General features: G+C 30.0%; 2 protein-coding genes across 2 annotated transcripts in view; one reads left to right on the top strand and one right to left on the bottom strand.

Annotated features, from left to right (window-relative positions):
- rg (rugose) overlaps positions 1-20285 on the bottom strand; it is a 209974-nt gene that overhangs the window by 37983 nt on the left and 151706 nt on the right. The gene's annotated exons all lie outside the window — the stretch shown is intronic.
- Positions 790-2417, top strand: LOC136988731 (protein mab-21). The gene has a single exon (XM_067286693.1). The coding sequence runs from the start codon at positions 832-834 to the stop codon at positions 1927-1929; it is 1098 nt and encodes a 365-aa protein (XP_067142794.1). The 5' UTR covers positions 790-831; the 3' UTR covers positions 1930-2417.

The following is a 20285-nucleotide window of genomic DNA, read 5'->3' on the forward strand; positions in this document are numbered from 1 at the left end:
TCAGTGATTAAAACACTAAATATAAACTGATTAATATAATATTTTATGCTACATCTAAGCTAAACTTTTTTTGCTTCATTCACGGAATGTCTTCCAATGACAATTTTATTAAAGTATATTTAAATCGAACCACCAAATACATATATTTATTAAGAATAAAAATAGTTTAGATTAAATTATTATAAAAACGAATACATTTTCATCGAGTTTCGATAGCATAAATTTAAAATAAAGAATATTTAAATAATTTAATGCTTACTAAAGAGATTTGAATTCTACCCACGTTAAAAGAAACAAACCGCTTAATTAAGAATTCTTAAAAGTACATAAATGTGATGACGTCTGTCAAGTCAAAATAATTAGGCAGTTACCAGGTCTAAATATTGGAAAATGCATGCCGTAGGTCAAATATTCATTTTAGGAGTGACTAAACAACAAAGGTTTCAGCAATTCATCATATATCATCAAGTGACACACATTACGATCTAGAATCTTACTTGAAAGAATAAAGAGGACAGACAAATCCAATGCAGAAAAGAATCGAAGCAACCGGCGTCGAGTCACGCACAAGTATCTTTGACGGATGAGCACATGGTCTGTGGCTCCGCCCGATGTCTTCACATAACGCACCCCACATGTCATGTGCTAACCGTTTCTTCCAATCTGCGCTCCCTCCGGGAAGTGGAATGCCAAACGATGGCACGTAATTGGCTATCTACACGGTGGGAGGAGTTAGTTATTTGGCGACACCCACCGTATCCAAGTCGAGCATTAAACGAAACCGGGAGAACCAGTGTAGCCGCAGAAGAGAAGCTTAGCAGCGGGAAAAGGATGCTAGTGCCACCAGACATGATGGCAGCTCAGTCAAAGTTACTCTACCAGCTGAACAAGTTTTACGGAGAGAGAGTTCAAATGAGAAAGGCTGCCATTGCTAAAACAGTACGCGAAGTGTGTAAAGTGGTACAGGATGTGTTAAAAGAAGTCGAAGTGCAAGAACCACGATTCATATCTTCCTTGAACGAAGGAAACGGACGTTACGAGGGCTTCGACGTTATTTCTCCCACGGAGTTTGAGGTTGTATTGTATCTGAATCAAATGGGAGTATTTAATTTTGTAGACGACGGCTCTCTACCAGGCTGTGCCGTATTGAAATTGAGCGATGGACGTAAGCGTTCCATGTCACTTTGGGTCGAATTTATTACGGCCTCGGGTTATCTGTCCGCCAGGAAGATCCGTTCTAGATTTCAGACTTTAGTTGCTCAGGCTTGTGACAAATGTAGCTATCGGGACATTGTAAAGATGGTGGCCGACACTACTGAAGTTAAGTTACGCATTCGGGAGAGGTATGTCGTCCAAATTACGCCGGCTTTCCGGTGTAGTGGACTTTGGCCTCGGTCGGCCGCGCACTGGCCAATTCCTCATATTCCGTGGCCTAATCCCAATCTTGTAGCAGAAGTAAAAACTGAAGGATTCGATCTCCTTTCCAAGGAATGCATTTCTTTACAAGGAAAACAATCATCGATGGAAGGCGATGCTTGGGTATTAAATTTCAGTGAAGCGGAAAATCGTCTTTTACAGGGAGGTTGTCGCCAGAAATGTCTCAGCATCCTAAAAACTTTGCGCGATAGACATTTGGATCTTCCAGGAAATCCAGTCACTAGTTATCATCTCAAAACATTGTTATTGTATGAATGCGAGAAACATCCTCGTGAATTGGAATGGGACGAAACATGTCTAGGAGACAGATTAAATGGAATTTTATTACAGTTGATATCTTGTCTTCAGTGTCGTCGGTGTCCTCATTATTTCTTACCACAACTCGATCTGTTTAAAGGAAAATCAGCTAATTCGTTGGAGAATGCGGCCAAACAATGCTGGAGACTAACTCGAGAGCTACTGACCAACTTGAGATCACTCGAAAATCTCTAGGTTTGTATATAAAGTTATAATTGTGCGTGCAATTGATGTGAATAGTTACGGACTAACATTCCCTATTGGCCCGTTGACATTGTTGCTGTCGTGTAATTTATGTGTCAGCCGAGTCTTGTATAATTGTACAGCCATATGATGTTGTCTGTATAGTCAGTGATTTGTACAGAATATACAATTTCTCGTTTGTTCAGTTTCTTCCGTGAATGCTATTGAACACAAAACAAAAATAAGCTAGTCTTCTTTCTGAACTTTAAATTTATTACAACATAACATAGTAGTAGATAACTAACGAGAAAGTGTAGACGTTTCGAATTTCTGACAAGAAAAAGTAAAAAATAGCCAGTTTTTTATATACAGATCTATAAAATAAATTTATACAACACTGCTAACCGCTAACTATTTAAAAAGTATCAAATTAAGAACATTTTTATAATTTAAATACAGATTTTAACTAGGAGAGAGAAACAAAATTATAATTATTCTAATTTGAACAGGCCTAAACTATTCCTTTGTAGGATTCTAATTACAGGCTACTTTAATGAATATTTAGAAAGATTCATTTTTTGTTATACATCAAAAATTTTTAGCCTAGTTGTGATATAAATTGAATTGAATCTAGAACCGAAATCGAATACAAATCATATTAATAGTTCAAAATAAAAACTTTAGGTTTACATTTATTTATATTTTAAATTAATAATTATATATTTTAAGCTAATGAAAAATTGAGTTTTTAGGAAATATTTTTCAAGACTGAATTTTTTAGATAGCAAGTAAATGCAAGCTTAAGTTATGATTAATAACTATACGAATTTGATTACATTGAAAGACTGCGCTAATATTAAAAGGTTTGAATATATTTAGGCTAAACAAAAAACAAAAATTCTACATGTTTTAAATTTAAATTCTTCTCATTTTTTCCAAATATGACTACGGGGTCTATAACCTTACCAGTATTTTGCGTACATGCATTTAAACAATATGTGATAATGAAACTAGAATGAATGAATGAAAAACTTAAAACTGTTATATCTTAATAGTGAATAACATTGCTCCATCAAACAAAAATTATAATTTTGAATTTTATTTATCCTATTTTCTATGATTTCTTTGAAAATGAGAAGTTTAATTTGAATTATTAACCCATAAATCTATTAAACAAATCATAAACGGCTATAATTAAACACATAGCTCTACATCCAATCGTTTAGTTAATTTATTAAATACGAACCGAGTAATTAAAAACAGTTTAGCAACGAAACAATTTTTTAAATTACTTTTCAAAAAAACAAAATAGCTATTAAATATTTATTGGCTCAAGTAGTTGGGAGGAATGGGGAGAAACTTGTCCGTATAAACTGATACACTTTCAGACTGATTATAAGAATGCGCTGGAAAATAAATTTACTATTTTAAATTATTTTAATTATATTTTTAAAGATCGCTTCATTCTGTAATTAATTATGAATTTATAAAATATAAATAATAAATAAAAAGATAATTTACAGACAAGAGACATTTTTGGCAAATAATTTTAAAACTTAATTTCGCGTAACTTTTATGCACTAATTTCAATTATTTATTTATTTATTAGATTCTAAATATTAAATAATATATTATTATTATTATTAAAATATCTAATAAATCAGAATAACATTTTTATTTGACAGAATTGACTTTTTATATACCTCAAAACTGAATATGTTTTTAATTATTAGCCTATTATTAAGAATATGATATTAAATGTGACAAATTTTTAATCACGTCCTATTTTATAATAAATGTCTAAATTTCATGTTATTTAATCTACTTATTAATTGAAAAAAATCGATATTAACTTATAACTCACAAATGTTCACTTTGGGCTTATATGTAATTACATAAATGGTTTTTCATTTTATTTATATAACAGTAGATCAAATAAATGTTTTATATACTTATATACCTACATTATAAAGTACATTTTAGTAATTATCATCAAAGAATTACAAGTGAAATTTTGAAACTCAATTCTTAACATAGATCTGTAAAATTAGAATCAAATTATAATTTATATATTTTAATATTTATAGTAATATAAACTATATAAATCTATACAAGAAAAGAGAAAAAATTAACGTTTTATTTAATGAATAAATAAAATTATCATCATCATTATTACTAAAATCAGAGATTTCTCTTGAAAATGATCACTTTAGACTGAAAGCTTATGATTTTATAACAGAAACCCAACATTTTCTGCATAAAATATGTTAAATTAGAGGTAAACAGCTTTAAATATTTTATAAAAATGTTGTTATCCTGAAAAGGTAGATATAAAATATCACTAGTTTGTTACTCTAAGTAGAAAGATAAAGGCCTACGGTCTCAGAATTTCATAATTTAAAAATTTATAATAAAATAAATAGGCTAATAATTGAAAACAGATAACCTACTATATTAATTAAATAGAATATATAATTTTACGATCTTTAATTAATGTTCTGGTTAAATATGTAGCTGTAATTTGCATGCTGATTTAATAGAACTCAATTTAGTAAGATGATAAGCATCAAATTGTGTAAGTTGAAATAATATAAAACGTAAAATGTATTTCATATTGTTTTAACGTATCATGAGCAAATTAATGAATTTATCAACTTTAAAAATTGAAATACTGATTTCTATGTCCAGATCCAAGCTATAATTACTTTTTCGATTTAGAACATTTACTTCTTAACATGAATAAAAACGTTCACTGCCAACACTTTATAAGATAACGTTAAACGGTATAAATTTTCTGGATTTGACACGAATTTTAATATTTGTTTTAATTTTCTAACAATAATCATTTTAAAATAATTTTGAAATCATCAATAATGATGAAAACTATTTTTATTAGATTAAAAAAATAATAAATTAAACACAAATTAATAAAATTATGTAAGAATTTTCATTAATTATTTTTATTATTTATTCTTACTTCAAATTTTATTTTATTTTCATTTCATTCGTTTAAAACGAGTCTATATTATCTCCAGACATGTTTAATTATTTCAATATTTTTTATGTATCGCAAAATGGGGTGATTGTTGTTCTTTTCCTGGATACTTTGATCATACAAGCGCAAATATGAATTGGTTCTACACACAAATTTCCTTCGTGGCAGATAAATTTTACAATTAATTTTTTGGTTCGTAAAATTTACAACGTTATAAATACTCGAATAAATTTTCTGCATAAAGCCAAATTCATATAAGAAACTGAACTGACTTTTCCCTTACATTAGACCCTTCATTTGTGCGGTATAACCTATTATTTAAACTCTAATACTATAAACATAAGCTTTAAGAATTTAAAATTTTCGAAATTTCATTTCATTTTCTTCAAATCAAATAAACTTATTAGCTTTTATAGGCCTATTTATGACGCTGATCCTAAAAATGAAATGCATTTAATCGGTTTTGTTAATAAAGACTCAGAGAAACTGACCAAACTTAGGTCATATGTTACACAGTTGTAAGCTCATTAAATCAATAATACAAAAACGATGCACTTAAGTATTCGTTTAATTTCGTGCTCAATTGGTCCTTTGTAGGTTACCTTTAAGCGCAAAATATTAATAGAGTATCGAATTAGAAGCTATCTTCAAAATAGGTATCATAATATATCAATACACACGTTTACGATACGTATAGGCTACATATATAACAGATACATATTCGTGAATACCTTTCGAACATGTAACTTACATGAATGGCTGGTGATGGCTTCAAGAAAGTGGAAAACGTTTCTACTTTCGATTGCCTTAAATTAACCAAATAGTGCGTTTTGAATTAAGCTATTTTATCCATTAAAAAATTCCAAATACCACCAATAAGAATTAAAGAAATTAAGATCGTTATAAACAACATTTAACAAATTTGTGACAATCTTTCCCCAATAAAATGAGGCTATTTATATTTAACACGCACTTGATCAAATTTTCAAGTTAATTTATAACTGATTAAACGTAAGAGTTAATTCTACACTTTCTTTCTAAAGCTATTTATAGGGAATATTATATAAATACATTATATTTTAAACATTTTTCCTGATTAAAGTTATGTATTTTGGATAATAATTAAAATAGAACTGATTTAATTAATAAATTATAAATGGGCAAATATTATAAACGTAATGACATGAAGTATTATAAATTCCATACAAGGTAGATTTATATAACTTAAAAATCGGTGATAATTATCGTTTTACACAGGAATTACTTTAAATAATTACTTCTTTATTTAATCGTACAAATGTAATGTTAGTTTTTTAAATTTATTCATTAGGCCAACACGAAAAGTTATATCTTAAAATAATAATTTATATTTTCTAAATGAAAACATTTAATACTTAAAACAAATTTACTTTCATTTTATTTATCATTAAAATAATCTATTTGATACATATAATATGTAATCATTGCGTATTGTTACAGACTTATTGTAAGCTATTACTAGATATATAATTTTCGTTTGTTAAGAAATTTTACTGTTTAATTACAAATTTATACACAAAATTAACAAAAATAACTATTAATAATTATTTTACAAATATTTTTATTATTTATATTCATAAACTTATATTATTATTAGGCAGAATTGTATAACTTTGTATTATGTTTCGAATATGCCTCTTAAGCACTCAAAAAATTATTGTAGACATATTTTTAATATAATAAGCCTTATACAGCATTTAAATTGTTTTTCAATTATCCAGTCTGTTACTTTATCAGATTATTAGGCTTGTTTATATATCAGTGTCTTGCCAAATTTCTAATAACGATTTTTCTTCAATGGATAGAATGGGTTGGATTTGTATCACGTGGTATCAGCGCGCAACGAACCGCTATGACGCAATACGGTTAGGTCTAATTTTGCGCATTACGAGCGGATCTGACCCGGAATCATGGGAAAGGACAAAGACAACGCCTCGACTAGAATATCCTATGAAAAATCAGGAAAGTCCGGATCGAATTCGAACTCGGATTTCTCGCGGCTGATGTTTTTCTCAATGAAAACTGAAACCTTGGTTAGTGACCGGAATCATATTTAAATTCAATATCTAATAATACATTTGTCTACTTAAACACAATAAAATAAACAACAGGCCTATGAGAAACCAGTTTTTCTATTACAAGGCTTAACTAATACAATATACACACGCATTTCTGTATGATATAGCTTAACAGCTATTTGTGTGTTGAAAGATTTAACGTACAGTTTTTTTTTTCCCCGAAGTAAACACTAAATAAGCTGTAGATTAAAAGCGGCCAACGATGAAGGAGCCCAAATGTAAAAGGATTAAAGAATATATTAAACTGAACTAAAGTTTTACTTCGAGAGATGAGAAATTTCATGAATTATTTAAGTCACAAGAGTTAGTAGATATGAACTTAAAAGGTAAACAAGTATTCAATAGGCTTAGGCCTACGTATTCGTTAAAAATGATTCAAGACTGTTTTCTTTAATAAATCAATTTTAAATAATATTCTAGCATATCCTACAACAGCCAAAATGAATTGCAATTAAGTAAATATATTACGTTTGAATAAAAGTTATTTCATTTTACATGTAAACATATTAAGAGTTTTAATAGTTTATTCTACATCACTTTTATAGGCTTTACATCACATTGTAGATTTTAGTTTATAAATACAGGCCTATTTATTTTGAAAATATTTATAATAAATAATTGCGCTATTTTAAAATTTATTCATTTCTAAGACATAAACATTATTTATTCCTTTGTAATTTTTGAAAAGAAACATCGTATCGCTTAAGCCGTAAACTAAGTAAAATAATGGATTGGGTTAAATAAAACTAAATAAGATCTATAGAATTTCGTCATAATCAGTTTAAATTATCCGTTATATAGATATAAACAGTATATCAATATATTTGTTTACGTTTATTGTAATTTTATTATTGTTGAGTTTGTTATTGGAGAGGTCCTTGTCCCGTCGACATTACCTGCACTATATTTCGAGAAAAATAAAAATAAATAAATATTATAATTGGATTCACGGACGGGACATAAATTATGACTTTCAGTATCATTAAATCCTGATTATACAACCGATTATTTTTATTGCGTATCGACAAATATATCTTATTGGCCTATAAGTGTATTTAGCATTCATTAGATTGAGGATTTTAAAATATATAGTCGAATAATAACGTGATTAAATGAATTTCTAAAATAAAATTCTAGGCCTATTGAATAAAGTTTTAATTTATTATAATAATTTTAAATTACCAATTTCTATAATTACAGTATAAGCTTAAAGTAAATATAAATATTTTCTATTCAATTTCAAGCATCCATTTTTAAGTAAATAAATATCAAACGAATAAGATTTAAATGATGATTAACTTATGTAAGAATGAAAAAGTTCGAAAACTATATTGATCATTAATTTAAAAAAAAACGAAGATTATGTTTTTAAGTAGTGTTTTTCAGTTAAATCGTTTGATCAATGATTTTTTTTCGTGTGAGATATAAAATTGCAATAATATTTTTTTATATCTCATTTCAAATCTTATTCAAGAGATGAACTTATCATCCGGCTTTTCTTAATTGTTTTATGTATATAACTATCCAAATGAATCGGAATTCACGGTTGACTAGACCTAGTGGAGCCAGTGACTGAATATAATCCTCGCAGCCGCAGGGAGAGCTCGTTACGTGTCTGTAAAGCTGACATACTACAGAACATCCTCTTATCTTCGACTAAGACTCAATGCCTACTTCCTGTCTCATCGTTACCCAAACCAGATCTGTGCACAATGAAGAACAGCATAACAAACATTTCTTTACTATTTCATTCACTTGACTAGCGGGGACGTAACTAGATGTAGGAAAATAAGTATAAAGTCATCAAAAGTAACCCTCTAGAGACCGAATGAAGCGAACAAAATGCGCTCTGGTCTGTTCCTATTTCACGGTTAGGCGGAATCGCGATGGATGACGGGCATCACCACCCAACGTGGCTCAGTGAATCACGTCATGCAACAGCGACCACGCCTCGGATTGGTTGCTATGACGACTCGGATCGAAACGGGAGGAGGATATGCCAAGAGCGACTAGAACTAACCAATTTCCATCGGTGCTTCGTTCCAAACCCGGTATCTTTAATATGACGGCTGGAACAGTCAATCCACTTAATCCCAAAATGGCAAACGAGTACTTTTTCCCCCTTTTAATGGTTCGGAGAGAGAGATGAGATCAAAAGGTCGTCGAAAATCTGGCGCTCAGGTTGCAGTACACGCGGGCAGAGGATGACAAATGTCCCCCACATCCGATTAGTTGTTCACCTTTCACCCACTAGGGGTCAGAAGGGAGCTTGTAGCGATGACGTGCTTGAATTTTAATGGCGGACTTCTAAAGCTTTCATTGCTACTCTCTTTCAAATTAGAACGGCTGAGTAGAAGTACATTCTCAAAAACAGAAAATAAAAAAATAAAAACACTATAGAATGTACTCAAATTAGCGAATTTCAAAACGATGCTAACGATGAATGGTGATTAGTTTTATGCAGGCTTGTTTTGAAATTTTATGATGTCTAATTATTTAATTTAATGTCAACGAAACTAAACCGCAATTTCGACCTAATAACATACACTAAAATGTACTACAAACGAGATAAAATCTAGAAATTCCAATGAAAATGAGTTATGTTGTCAAACAAATAAATAAAATTAACCAAAATTGAAATAAAAAAAAAAAGAAAATACTATTCAAAATTAACGCAATAACATAAATATGTTTAAATATAACGTATTTTAAAATTACGCCGAATACACTAAAACCAATTAAATGTATGTTAATATACAAATAAACTAATCTAATTAATAGATTAGTTTATTAACATACTGTATCTGAGAAAAATATTTAATATGGATGTATCATAACTAATTTAAAAGGCAAAACAACAAAATAAAACTCGGAGCATCTATCAATAATAACTCCATAATATAAAAGTGCTGTAGACTATATTAAAATATCTTATACAATATAAACGACGTACAGTTCTCATTCCTACTCTTTGTTCCGTTATTTAAATTAATCTGAAAATACACAATGTAAATAACTAACTTTATTTTATTCTTTAAAAATCCACCCGATATTTTTGCGGTTTAACTGTATCCTCACTGATTTACGTTTATTATAAATATCGATTTTCTATATTTATTTAAACAGTAAAATGAATTTAAGAGAAAAAGCCCAATTTATTAAAGCTAAACGCCTTTTCAGCTCCTTTTTAATTTTTTGATAACTTCATATTTTAATTTTTGATACATCATAAACCATTTCATGATAAATTTTTTGACATAATTTAACCAAAGTTTCATATTTTAAATCTAGTTTGGATTATAAATGATTTTCAAGAAAATTTATGGAAATTAATTTATGCTTTAGGAATATAAATAGACGTGTTCTTTCCTGTTTTTTTGCACATATGAATCCGACGCACGACTCAAAAAACAACTTTGAGTATCGTGTTAAATTTTTAAATTAATCAAATACCGTATATAATATAGGCCTATATATTTTTTACTTTAGAAAAAAAAAATTAAATGCTTTTTAACTTTAAAATGATGAGCTAATTTAAGAAAATTTATGATAATAGTTTACAACTATGAATAACCTTGCCGTAATTTTGAAAAATATTAATCGTCAAACGGATCAAATTCCGCAATTATTAAATAAGTACAATGTTTGTAAGCGTAAACAACGAAAATCTGAGCTGTTGTTACTATTTTTTACATTTTTCTTTATTTAATTAAATCATGGATAAAATAATGAGAGAAATACGAAGAAGTAAGCCTACACAAGAATAAGATTCGTAGAAGTGACTACTGGATTCTGAGCCACATAATAAAAAGAAACGGACTCAATGCCAATTCTAAATATTACATTAAAGAATGCTAAATTTCAACCAACAACATATTCCTCAGTATGTCTATAGTGGTATTTATTTTCGAATTAATTTAACTTAGATAATTTACATATTAAAAATGCTTATAAAATTTTATTTTATTCCTAAGAAGCCCACCTGATATTTTCGCGATTTAAAATTAACGAGAATATAATTTAAATTCAATTTTAATTAAATAAAATCTGGTAAAAGGTAAACACTAGCAAATGTTCAGAAATATATGCAAGATCCATTTTAATTAAAATAGAATGACTATATAGAATCTATTAAAATAACTTATTAAACCGCCGACTCTGAAATACTAAAAATAATAAATAAAATAAATAAAAGTGCATTGTAAATTTAAACATTCTCAAAAATTCTGATTAATCCAACGTGGAGATTAAGTGACTGTGTATCTTATTTTGAATATTAATTGGCCCAAAATAAAACTCTTTCTGATTATCACTGAAAATCATCAATCATGAAAGTGAAACTAGATTCAAATATTTTATTGCTATTTAAGCTACACACTTTTAACTTTGTATTTGCTTAGACAAAAAAAAAAAAAAAAAAAAAAAATATTACTTTGTATTATTCTTTTAGTTATAATTAAGCCAGTGGAAATGATATAAGCCTGTACCACATGCTTTGAAGACTTCAAAAATATGATTTTTAACAATTTATTATTTCTTTTCGTCGTGAGAATAAAATTAAATGTACGCCTATTTCGTGGTAAATGTTCAAAATATAATGATCAAAGCATATAAACAAGTTTTTGTTCTTTATCATAAATATTTTGTTTTCTATTTTATAAAAAAAAAAATCATTTTCAGATTCGTAAACTTATATGAATGTAAGGGGAATTTCTGTCATGTTAAGTCTACATTCTATAATGAGTTTAACATATATAGGCCTGAAAATAATTCCATAGTTTATACATGAAAAAAGACCATTAAAACGAACGCTAAAAAATAAAAACATTTATGATATTTCTTTGGTAATAAAGACATTTTTGAAGTTCAAATACCGACTTAATTATATTTCTATTTTTTATAATTACAAAAGATAAATTTTTTATTTTAACGCGCTTAATTTAAAGCATGGCTATTGTCGTAACATAAATCTTTATGCACGTAACTTATAAGAACACGGATACAATATTTCAGAGATGCAACGTTTAAATTACTCAATAATCACAAGTATAACTCATGTAACTTGATTATTAGGCCAATATTTTTTCTCATAAAAGGAAAATCTTACTTAAATTTTTATTTTATCTTATATGCTTAATTAAGCATTTTTGGCTAATATCTTTTTAGAACTGAATAGAAAAACTAAAAAGTCAAAAGAGTTTAATTTCTGTATTGAAATCATCATAAGAAAATTATCATAAAAGACTATACAGACGAATATGTTTCTTATAGTCTATATAAAATTAATTAAAAAGAAATTCCTTCAGCAACTTTAAAACTAACAATATTTCTCTATTGCTATGTTACCAAACCTGTTAGATGTATGAACTAGAAACTACGTCAAGTGAATGAAGTTTATACCGTATTTACTGGCGTATAAGACGAGCTTCATTTTTTAGTACATTTTTAATATAATTTATTGAAAAATAAAACACACTAATTTTCATACAATTGCCGTTTAAGCTGTATTTAGGCTTCAAAAGCAAAGAATAACCTATTCAAGTATGGTACAGTACAAACAACATTGCAACAACTATGCAATTCCTAAATAAAAATATATTGTATGTAGGCCTATAGGATGCACACCATTTTCACATAGTACTTTTCGAGAAAAACAGTGCTTCTTATACGCCGGCAAATACGGTAATTCTTAAGAGAAAAAAAAATTAACCTTAGGAAAGATTTCTTATCTAAATACAAAAGACTGTGACAATGATTCCCCATTAAACAATTTGTAATGGTTCATTCTATTCACGCAATCCCTAATTTTATTGTTAACAAGTCTATTCTTCGTTGTAAAGAAGTGTGAAATAATAAAACTTACCTATCTGTTATCTCATTACATTCTCCAATAAATAAGAAATAATTTTAAAAATGTTATAATCAATGGGATGCAGCAGGCCTACATTTATAATATAAATCTGTTATAGTAATTAAACTTTAAATAAAGTCAAACCATTAGAAAATAGCATATTAAATTAAAAATTCGAAATAATTTTTAACTTAATATGCTATTTTCTAATAATTCGATTTTAAATAAAAGTTTAATTATTAGAATCTAAAGAAAAGAATGGTATAATTAAAATATATACATAAAAACTTAATGGGCATTTCAAATATGTTTTTACATTCATTAATGACTAAATTTTAGTCTATATCAAACTGGGATGATGATAAGGGATCATCTATTTAAGTAGAATTTCTTAATTTTAATATTTTGGATCAACAGAAAATAAATCTAATTTTGACACAGATACGGACGAATCTTCGAACCATTTATTATAACTTAATTAAAAATATAGTGTAGTTTTATTCGAAAGTACAGTACAATTTAATATAACGCCGAATTATTTTTATCATGACGATTAAAAATTCTACCAAAACAATAATAATAAACTACAGTTTACAAAACATTAATCAAAATGACGAAGCGAGACTAAACGAAACTAAACGGAGACTTGGAAGAGAAATGACTCGAGTCATACAGAACAGTGAAGTGCGAAAAGTGGGCGGAGTCCGTTGACACGCAGAGCGCGTGCCACTACTCAACCTATCTATTGGTTGGTGAATAGTCTAAGCATTAGATCGATGGAGGAGGAAAGAGAGAACCGCCCATCTTTCTCATACCAAAGAACGAACAGCCTCCCTTTTCGTTCGGACCTTTCGACCGGCCGTTAAATAAATAAAAATAAAATAAAATATGCGCGAAATTTTCTTATTTTTTTAAAACAATTTACAATGCACGCAGAATTATCAAGCTTTATTAATCAATATCGATGTTACTCGATCAAACTGACTCATATCATCCCCGAGAGACCGGTCGCGCAGCCCAGATGGCGGTCGAGTCCTGCTCCACCGGTCATGTGAAGAACGTCCGATGTCATCCTGATGGACGGCCTAACTGTTCACGACCAACCTTTATTCAATATCTCCATGGGAACAACTAATATAATAAAGATAAGGAATACACGTTTGTTTTAAACCTGCACGAAAATTGAAAATTTTTTCTTCCCCTCTGCTTTATTAATATGAAAAAAGAAAAAATAACCTATTTATAGTAGCCGAGCGTTTCACAATAGGAGTTTTTTTCTATTAATCTTCTAAAAACAGTGAACCGATAAGATTAAAGGCGAAGAGATGTTGGAACAAGTCAGACGCTACACGATCAGCGATATTGTGTATGCAGAACACGCGGCTATCTCGAGGTCCCACCCCCCGCTGGCTATGTTTGACTTGTGTGTGCCCTATCGCTGTAGGGATCACAGACGAAAGGACAAGCACTGTCACCGAGTGAGGTGAAATGGAGGAGGGATGACGTTCATTTAAATATTTCTGACAGTAAAACTATCAAAGAGACGCGACACTCCCAAGAAACAAAAAATATCTCAGATAAGGCATATTTCATTCAATAATTTTACAATGGTTTTAACCTTTACAAGACGACGATAAAGGAAAATAGTCTGATTTGTAAACAAAGATTTCTCAAAACATATTTTAGTAGTAAATCGAACATAAACTGGTTAAACTGATTTAACGATATCCTTACCAGTTTGTACTACATCCCTCCTGTTATAATGAATCATAATATATAAATTATAGATTACATAAGAAACTCATTAGTCCGCTCCACCCCAGCAGTCGGAGGTCGCATAATGGCAGTAGCTGTAAGTCACGCGATTCTTTATAAAAGCGTTTCACACTAACAAATAGGTGTATATTTAAGAAGGCCTATTTTGTTCTCGACTGTTGTGTTCGGATGATTTTAATCAAATTAAATAATAAAAGTGCGGGACTAATTTTTATACAGAGACATGTCATTAAACGTAACTCGATTATTTACAATTTAAATAACAATATATTTTAATTAGTAGATCTGTGAGTAATTTCTTCTGGCAACAAAATCAGCATTGCGTCTGTTATCGATACATTCACAGTTATTCTTATATTCACGAACTGTACCTCGAATATCATTAAATAACCTGAATCTCTTTACTCAGACATTCCATTTGACCCTCCGCTCTATAAATCTCAGACCAGGGATTTTCCCGTTGCAATTAGGCCTAGCGTCTCGCCTTGCCAATAAATACGTCTGGTGGAGGTGAATTGCTGCTTTTATGAGCAATACATCATGTCAGTCAATGCAATTATTATGGCAGGAAAAAAAAAAAAACATCGGTGGGTGTTTATTTTCGATAGCGAATGAATGAATCGTTAATCACATCACTGTTTACTGTCAATATTCCAGAAATGGTTACGTTAAAATCTATGCGCGGAACGTAACATAGTTTTCCTCTAATGAGGCCAACATCTCTAAATCAACAACGATAAATGAATTAATTGAATATTGGATCTTTAAAATAAAATTTTTAAGTTTAACTGAAAGATCGCGCAACGATTTGTATTTGGAAATACATATGCATAAAAATATTCGTTCGGTATCAATTTGGAATGCGGATAACAATAATTTAAACAAGGATATTTTTTGAATAACGAAAGAAATGTAAATAAAATTATGTAAAGTGTTGGGAATGAGCATCTCGTGCCACACACGACTGAAGACTGAAGTACAATCCTACTGAACTGTTGGTACTAGCTCCGACCACTGCTTCTTAACAACCCAAGTCCCTCCCAACAGATTACCGAAGCCCTAATCACCGGTTTCTCCCTCGGGGAGCAACGGGAGATTCAATTTGTCGTCAGCCAAGCGAACCGGCACTTCGTTGATCTCTGCGTAAATAAATAAACTGTCATAGTTAGTTAAAACTTTAATACTTCAGCAACCGAAATGTCGACCAAGGGAAATTTTTTCTCGTTACATCGACTTGCCTAGTTAAATTCGCTCCACCGTCCGGATCTAAACAAGTTATAAAAGGGCAAACTGTTCAACGCTTTGAGGTCACGTACTCTACAACAAGACAATTTAGATAGCAAAGGCTACTATCTAAATGTATCTAAATGTACAATCCACTCAAGTTCACTTAAAAGAATTTCTCCCTTTCTCTCTGACGGCCGTTCTTTTTACAGAGATAGCGCAAATATAAAAGAACCGACCGAGTATTTTGCACTATTTCGATTGATTATTTTTACTTTCGATATCAGAAGTTATAAAGTATCGACGAAAAAAGTAACTTCATCCCAATAACTTATAAATCCATTAACGTCGTACAACAACTATAAAAGAGGAAGAAAATCATCTACAAAGCTTATCCTATCTATTGGAAACAGTGAACTAAGAAACTTTCCTTCTAGCTTTTGGCGAGGATGAGGGGGCGGTCCGGGAGCAATCTGCGGCTGGACACCTCACCCTTATCGAGTTACCTGAGGGCTCAACCGATCAACTCTTCTGACAGCTCTAAACAAACATTCCCAGTCATCAGTAGACCATAAAATTGCTAGCCGTGGGCCATACACGCATCGCTCGTTCATAGCTACTTGTGAACAACCGACGTATATACACAAAGCAGAATTAACCTTCAAAACCAACATCTTTTAATTAACACATTTAACGGATATAAACAAATTAAATTACAGCTTAAAGAATTATTTAAAACTATAATATAAAAATAATGTACCTTTTCGTAGTGGTTTTTTGTATAAACTTAAATCCGTCTTTTATTAATAATAAAAATAGAAACTACTTAAAATATATAAGGTAAATTATCAAATATTTTTGGAAAAGTAAGACCATACCGAAAGAAGAGCTTGGAAAATTAAGATCAGACGAGCAAGTTATGAGAAAGTTAAGGTCCGGCTGGGCTGGGCGGTGAAAGGGAGACGAAACTGCGATTCCCCCGCTTCTCAGATAATTAATTTCTGTTCCAGGTAAGGTTTTATCAGTTACTCTCATCACAAACGCTCACGTGCATTCAAGTCCAGTCAATTCAGAATAGGGCCTCACCCAGTTGCTGCCGAAAGTGAAACGTGCAGTCTTGGTCAACTGATAATAAATTTATTAATAATCACGGGGTAAGATAGGAGATTCTGACTTTCCCGCCACGCATCATCACATAGATCATGGTGTTATCTGAAGACCGGGAGGAACGTGGCCCCCTTACGATCAGAAGGGGAATATCAGATGAACAGGATGACGAGTCCCGCCTTCTGCTGGATCAAGATGGTAATTTGGTGGTGGAATCCGGGAAGCCGTGATTGGCAGTGAGTGACAAATAAGCAGCTCGAACTATTAAACGCGGTATCTATCAGTTACCTGCAGATAGATGATGTAGGACTGTCTCACTCATCCCTCCAGCAGAGGTGGATGACTTTTTCCTTCTATGCCTCGTTTTTATTCTCGTTCTGGAACATAATAACATAGTCGGAGCATAATTTCCGCGTCTCTTTGTGGGTTTTCTCTCGTAATTCAAAGCTACAAGGCGCCACTGGATTATTTTGTAGCCACCCTTTTCTTCAAATCCAATCAATGTTCCTTCGCCCCCTTTTCATTCGTTTTTATATTCTAAGCGATTCAACTGAAGCCCTCTTCGTGAAATGCGCTCTGTGTTCTAGAATTGACTATAGTTTATACATATATATAAATGGACAAAAAAATAATAATAATTAGTTTAGCCTTAAGTCAGTAATAAAAAACAAAAAGAAAATGCCATAAAGACGACTATTAAGCACAGAAATATATTCGCTGTGTTCACAATTATTAGTCAATAATTTAAAATAAAATAAAATAATTAGATAATCTTCAAGATAAACTTTAAGAATATTGCTGTAACATATAATTACAAACGTAAAAAGAGACATTAATACTTCAATATAACAACAAAAACTATAAAATTTTGACTTTATTCTTTCATTTTATTCGATTAAATCATTATTTTTCAGCCTTTTCTAATAGTGATACCTCAACTAGGTAATTTTTTCTCGCGGCACCCAATTCATCCTAATGTAGAGTAGAATTACTGCGCTTTTCGTACTTTTAGTAGTGCACACAAGAAATATTACGACTGCTTAGTACTATACCTCGCGTCACCCCTGAAGTGTTGTTATGGAACCCTAGTGTGCCGCGGCACCCAGGTTGAAAAACCACTGAATTAAATATAAAAGTTAATAGATTTTTAAATTGTGTTAAGTAATAATGCGTTTAAAATTCATTTAACTTTTAACGAGAATAATTATTAATGATTTACTTTTAGCATCATGGGTAAAAATATACAGTTATGATGCTAAAACTAGAAAACTTAATTAATATTAAGATATTTATCTATAACTATAGACTAACGTATAAGTATTTTCTTATCTGAGTTAATATGTAATATATCAAGCGATTATGTTATTATAATAAAAACTATAATCAAATTAATCTATTGTTTCATATTGTATTAATACGAAAATTAATAAGTGTTATTAATTTTTTTGAACTGCGTTTATAATTTTTTTATTTTCGCTGAAATTATACATTTTACATAACTTTAATTAATAGACCTTTGTATATGAACGATAAAATATCTTGTAGAGAAATCAAACATAAGAAAATTCAAAACTCGAAACTAATCTCAGAATATTTTTTCAAGTGAAATATTAATTATAATACTAAACTATAATTATATTAATTCAACATATTAATAAACCATAAAAAACAAATAGTACTGATGTGAAATGCATATTACTTCCGAAGTATTCACAGTCACTTATTTGCCTAAAATTCCGATTCATTATAATGAAAAAGAATCAACCAACGACGATCGAGATAACTAATTTACACAAACAATGGTTTAGAAACCATTGTTATATTTTAGCGTCATGTTCAGTTTGCGTTTTGAGGCGTTTTGGATCAGAGTAATCTTATTTACGAAATCATTAATTTAATTGTTCTGTTTCAAAATCACTCCATCGTTGTCCTCAATGACTTCAATTACAACTATAATTAAATTCAGTAGAGAATTCGATTAGCTTACTTGATAAAATATATCTAAAATATACACATTCTTTCTTAATCCGAGTTAGATATATCTTTTATAACGAGTTTTCATGAATTTTACTTAAAATTAGCAGAGATAAAGTATTTATCTCGGCTAATTCTAAGCAAGTAATGCAATTATTTCGATAAGTTTAGTTACAAACTTTATCAACTGCATAATGACGAATCAATCCAATTATTCTTTTCTAAATTATCCTCTCGCCTTAAACGTTCTGATTGGATTCAAATTTATCACGCAGATTAGAATTCGTTCTTCATTTCTCATACAAACCGATTTCTTTGGCCAATCTGGTGAAGGAACTTTGCTTGTATGGTGGCACCATAAAATAAATTTGCTTTTCCTCAGTTTAATTCTTTGGTAGATCTATCTTAATGACCAAAATGAAAGAATCTCATATACATTGTATATTTTTCGAGTGTGTGAAGTAGGTGTGGTCTCACATCCCACTATATAAGTTACATCACTACAGTGCATTTACACGCGCACACACCATGATTACATTCTACATTTGGTTGTTTATCGGGTTTCGCAATGGGGAAGATGACAGAGGTAAACCACCCCCCAAAATATCATTAAAATGCTTTGTCATACGACAGGTTCTCAAAATTTCAGCCTTCTACCTGAATTAGAAGTGGATGGAATTTGAATGACAAGATTTGAGGACATACAGAACTAGTTAAATAAAAGTGCTTAAAAATATCTTAAACGATCATTCTTATTTTGCAGATGTTCCTCAGTACCTTAATATATGACGACATATAAGTCGACCCAGGCATATTATCACATTGGCAACTTCAAAAAGCAAATTAATAACTTTATTTATATTTTTGCTTAAAATCAAAATTTTCGAGATCTGAAATAATCTTTATGTTGACAAACAAAGATTATTTGGTTTTAAGCAAAAATATAAATAAAGTTATTTTGATAAATATAGCACATTCCACATTTAAAATAAATAAATATAATAAATAATAATAATAATAAAGCTATTGAAATATAAATGAAAAAACAATTCTCAAATTACAAAACATGCAAAATGAAAGCTCAAGAATACTTTTTGATGTAAACTAGCTCTACAGTATGGCTGAAAGATTGTATCTAGCATGCTAGATCCTTCTTGTCTCCTGAAAAAAGATATGGCCATATCATTGCAAACCTAGAAAAATTATATGCTCTTAGACTGATCAAAGTAGTTTTAATTAAAAAAAGTTATTAAAGTTTTTCATAATAACTGAACATATACTAAGAAGTCATTATGATCAAAAAGCAGTTTATTTTATGTATTAC

This window comes from Centruroides vittatus, unplaced genomic scaffold (assembly GCF_030686945.1).
Source record: "Centruroides vittatus isolate TY-2023 unplaced genomic scaffold, ASM3068694v2 scaffold_386, whole genome shotgun sequence".
NCBI classification, from domain to species: domain Eukaryota; kingdom Metazoa; phylum Arthropoda; class Arachnida; order Scorpiones; family Buthidae; genus Centruroides; species Centruroides vittatus.